Raw genomic sequence first — 4,205 nt, forward strand, 5'->3', positions numbered from 1 at the left:
GGAGCTCAGCTCGGCACTTCCGGGACGTGCTACGGGCTCGACGGCGCTCGCTGACTGGCGGGTTTCTCCCCTTTCCTCTCGCGCGGAGGCCGACGGGAAGCAAGGAGGCGGAAGTGTGTGCTGTTACCTCGGCAAAGATGGCGGCGACGCTGCGGATCCAGAGCGACTGGAGCCGGGCGCTGAGGTGGGAACGGGCCCTTTCTTTGTCCCTGTCCTTGTCCCGCTCCCTGCCCTGCTCACGGCCGCTTCTTCTCTCTGCAGCAGGGACGAGGGCGAGGCGTGGCTGAGCTGCCGCATCCCCGGTGAGTGGCCTGAAGAGGCCTCGAGGGAAGCGTGAGGGTGAGACGGGATCAGGGAGGATCGAGAGGGATCTGGGGCTGAGGGGTGTTCAAAGAGCAGAAACGGATGGGGGTGGCCGGGGGATCCTTTGGGACAGAGGCTGGTGGTGGAATGTGTTAGCATGGAATGGGGCTGCTGGGGTGGTTTGGGGATCCCTTCGGTTTAAAGGGATTGGGGTCCTTTAGGGATCCTGAGGGCGTCAGGAGGGGATGGGGGTGTCTGAGCTCCTTGCAGGTGAGGAGGTTGGGGTCTCTCTGAGTTGGGAGGGGACGTTTGGGGTCCCTATGAGTGCTGGGCCTGACGGCTGCTGTCCCCCAGGGAAGGCCACCCTGTATGGCAGTGTCACCCGGCGTGGGCTCAGCTCTGACGGCGTCCCAGACATCGTGGCCTCCGAGGGATTCCTGGTCGGGGAAGTCACCAAGGTGCCAGGGCTGGGGGCAGAGGGGTTGGTGACATTTCCCATGCATAAAGGGGCTGCTCTGACAGCCTAAGCTGTCACCCCACTCCCTGCACAGTCCTGTCCTGCTGTGCAGAGCCCTGGAGCTGCTCCCTACCATCCCACCTGCATCCTGAGGAGATGAGCCCCACACTGACCCTCCCATCAATTTTCAAACTCTGGGATCCCACAGCTGGATCCAGTCCACAGTTCTACCTTGGCAACCTCTGTTTCAGGACTAACAGCACTTCTAATTCCTTTTTATTTTCCTTGTTTTCCCCCCTAGAAAAGCATCCTCATTTCTTGTCCTCATGAAAATGTGTCCACAAAGTTCCTGGCTCCATACACAAGTTTTTCTAGGATTCATCAGAAAAGTGTGAGTAGCTCTGTGGGGTGGGAATCTGTGGGTGTGGCTAGGAACTCTCACATCCCTGTCTGTGGTGTCCTCGTGGTGAGGGGTGGCCTGGAGTGTGGATCTGGGTGTGAGGGCTTGCAATGGAGATGGAACTTGTGGTTTAGGGTTGGTATTCCCACTGAAACACCCTGGACCATATGCCACTCACTCCTTCCCCATTCTTCAGCAGGATGGAAATGAGGATTGGAGGCACAAAAGGGCACAAAAGACAAAGATCAGGGGTTGAGATAAAACAATTTACTGAGAACAGCAATGGAATTAAAAAAGCAACAGTAGCAACAATATTAATTAACAAAATGTGCAGGACAGGGAAGAGATCTGCTCACCACAAGGAACACAAAACCCATGCAATATCCCAAATGTGCTCCTCCCTGCTCCTGTAGAAATTAACCCTGTCCTGACCAGAACCAGGACATTTCCCACCCACCATTGCATCCCATCTACTCATGCCCAGATCCCACACCACCCAACTATGTCTATACACACAAAAGCACAGGAATCATTCCCTTCATCAAAGCCTGTCCCTCCTAAATGTCTCAGGATACGTATTTATATCCATTATACTGCTTTTCCTTGTCCCCGGTGGATTTCCAACCCCTTTCATTGATATCCAGGGACTTTTTTAGCTGACTTTTAAATTCTTCTGATTTTTTTCTCCTGCTGTCATTTTTTCACTTGTACTTTGAGTCTTATGAAATCAATCCAGTCCGTTCTGTAAGACCTTGGTCTGTTCAGCACTTTTCCTCTAAATCCCTGATCTTTTGCAAGGCCTGGCTTTGTGAGGCTGTGAGTTGTTCCGTGCAGGGACGTCTGCAGGCAGGACAGCGTGCTCACGGCAGATGGGGCAGGTGCTGGAATGCAGCAGGAGCCACGTCCTGATGCACTCCCTGTGGAATTCATGGCCACACTCCAGCTCACACGAGGTCCTGCCCAGCTCCTCATGGCAGATCGTGCAGGGATCATCACTGCAGTCTGCCTGTTCCCTGGGCTGTGTTTCCACATAGGAGGAAGGTTTCAGTGTGTAGTCCCAGATGAAGGCCTTTAATTTGAGCACCCTCAGGTTCCTGTTCCAGGTGATCGATGACAGCGCCTTGGCGTAGAGCGGCGGCGCGCTCCTCCTCAGCGCCTGCCACATGTCCCAGGTGCAGCAGGCTCTGTCCAGATCATCCAGGCACCGACTGTTCTGCGTATTCCCAAAGAGTATGTCAGCCATGGATAGCTCTGTCAGGTACTGCACCCCTTCCAGCCTGGTGCTCCAGCTGTCCCGCCGCGGCAGCAGCTCCCCCCCCGGGTACCTCCCCACCAGGCGCATCCACAGGCTGTGCCTTCCTGGCCTCCTCCCGAGCCCCCTGTCGATGGCCACGTCCTGGGACAGGCACCCCAGCCTGCTGGGCATCATAGCTGTCCAGCCACACGTCCACGTGGGCCCCTGCAAACCAGCACTCGTACAGCCAGAGCAGCAAGGACTGATCCGCACGGCGCCTGAAACGCTCTCGGACTGACTGCAGCTTACGTTGGGATTCCCTCATCATCTCTGCCTCTGCCTCCTCTTCATCCTCTTCTGAGGACTCTTCCTCCTCTTCATCATCTTCATCCTGCTCTAAGGAAACTAATTTGGTGTTGGATGTGTTCTGTTCAGGAGCGACTGCTCCCAGCATGGGTTGTTCCTCTGGTGCAGCTGCAGTTGGAGTGGCCATGGTTGCTCTTGCTCTGTTTTCCTCCTCCTCCTCCTCCTCCTCTTCCTCCTGAGGGGCCTGGTTGGTATCCAGCAGTGTCCGATACAGAGTAGCCAGGGCCCAGCAGAGTGCAGTAAGTTGCTCCTCCCTGGAACCACGGCAGCGTTTCTCTTTCAGATATTCTGCCACTTTAACAGGGTCCTGTATTTGTTGAGGGGTGAACTTCCAAACCACTGGAGCCGAATACTCCTTTAGAACCTGGCCAATTTTCTCCCACCTTCCGTGCCACTCATCATTATCCACTCTCTGAAAGACCTTCCCAGCAATCTCTTTTGTAACTCTGAAGATGAAATAGACCATAAGGGTGATGTAGACCAGAGGGAGGAGATACAGCAGACAGAAGGACAATGTGCTTTCTTCAGTATTCAGAGGCCGCTCAAAAGGTGACTTAAGAGGCTTAAAGGTGTTAAAGGAGGTGAAAAGGTTGTGAAAGTATTCGTCCCCCGTTCCCCCCACGGACTGGGAGCCATTATTAATGGTCTCCTGGAGGTAGTGTATAACCTCACACGTTGATACCACAAAGTCCATGCACATAAGAATCTTGAACCATCTCTCTAAGCTGTTAAAGTGCATTATCAGGACCACACAGGGAAATATAAACCTGTACAGGTACCACTCCACGAAGAGCTGACTAAGCCACATCGTGGCCAGCGACGGTACCTAACACCCCAAACACTCAGCTCAATCTTGCTTCCAACCCGCTGCGGGCAGAGCTGTCCTTATCTCGACCCTTGGTGCCGCACGATGGGTGGTTTGGGATCGGTATTCCCGAATTTAGCGTTCCCACACTAAGCTCGGTGGGAGGGGGCAGCGGGGAACCGGAGCACGAGGGCAGCGACTCACTGGGAACAGCAATGGGACAGGGACGGACCGCGGGGACCCGGCCGGAGAGAAGGGGAGCGGGAAAAGTGGCACTTTTTCCCGCCGCCGCACGGAGAGGTGGGAGCGGGGAACATCCTCCTCCTGGCCCTGCCCCTCCTGCTGCTGGAAACTTAACCCTGTCCTGCCTAGAGCCCATCTGCATTTCTTATTCCTCTCCATGGGTTTTACCGCTGCAGCGGTTTTTTTTTTTTCCCATCCACAGCCTGGAGAAATTCAATTCAAAAAATGCAATGCAAGTGCAGCTGACAGAATCACCGAATGCCTAATGTTGGAGAGGAACTCTGAGATCACCGAGTCCAAGCTGTGCCTGATCCCCGCCTTGTCATCAGGCCAGAGCACTGAGTGCCACCTCCAGCCCTTCCTTGGACACCTTCCTGGACAGCCCCTTCCACTGTTT

The 4,205-nt window shown here is 54.8% G+C and overlaps 1 protein-coding gene across 1 annotated transcript in view; it reads left to right on the forward strand.

Annotated features, from left to right (window-relative positions):
* The first annotated feature begins 74 nt into the window (after nucleotides 1-74).
* The window catches only part of PAAF1 (proteasomal ATPase associated factor 1), a 9,771-nt gene continuing 5,640 nt past the window's right edge, over nucleotides 75-4,205 (forward strand). The window contains exons 1-4 of the mRNA XM_005429179.3: nucleotides 75-184; nucleotides 262-302; nucleotides 658-761; nucleotides 1,062-1,151. Coding sequence (XP_005429236.1) covers nucleotides 138-184; nucleotides 262-302; nucleotides 658-761; nucleotides 1,062-1,151 — 282 coding nt within the window. The 5' untranslated portion in view covers nucleotides 75-137. The remainder of the gene's footprint in view (nucleotides 185-261; nucleotides 303-657; nucleotides 762-1,061; nucleotides 1,152-4,205) is intronic.

Source organism: Geospiza fortis, unplaced genomic scaffold (genome assembly GCF_000277835.1).
Source record: "Geospiza fortis unplaced genomic scaffold, GeoFor_1.0 scaffold659, whole genome shotgun sequence".
Lineage (NCBI taxonomy): Eukaryota > Metazoa > Chordata > Aves > Passeriformes > Thraupidae > Geospiza > Geospiza fortis.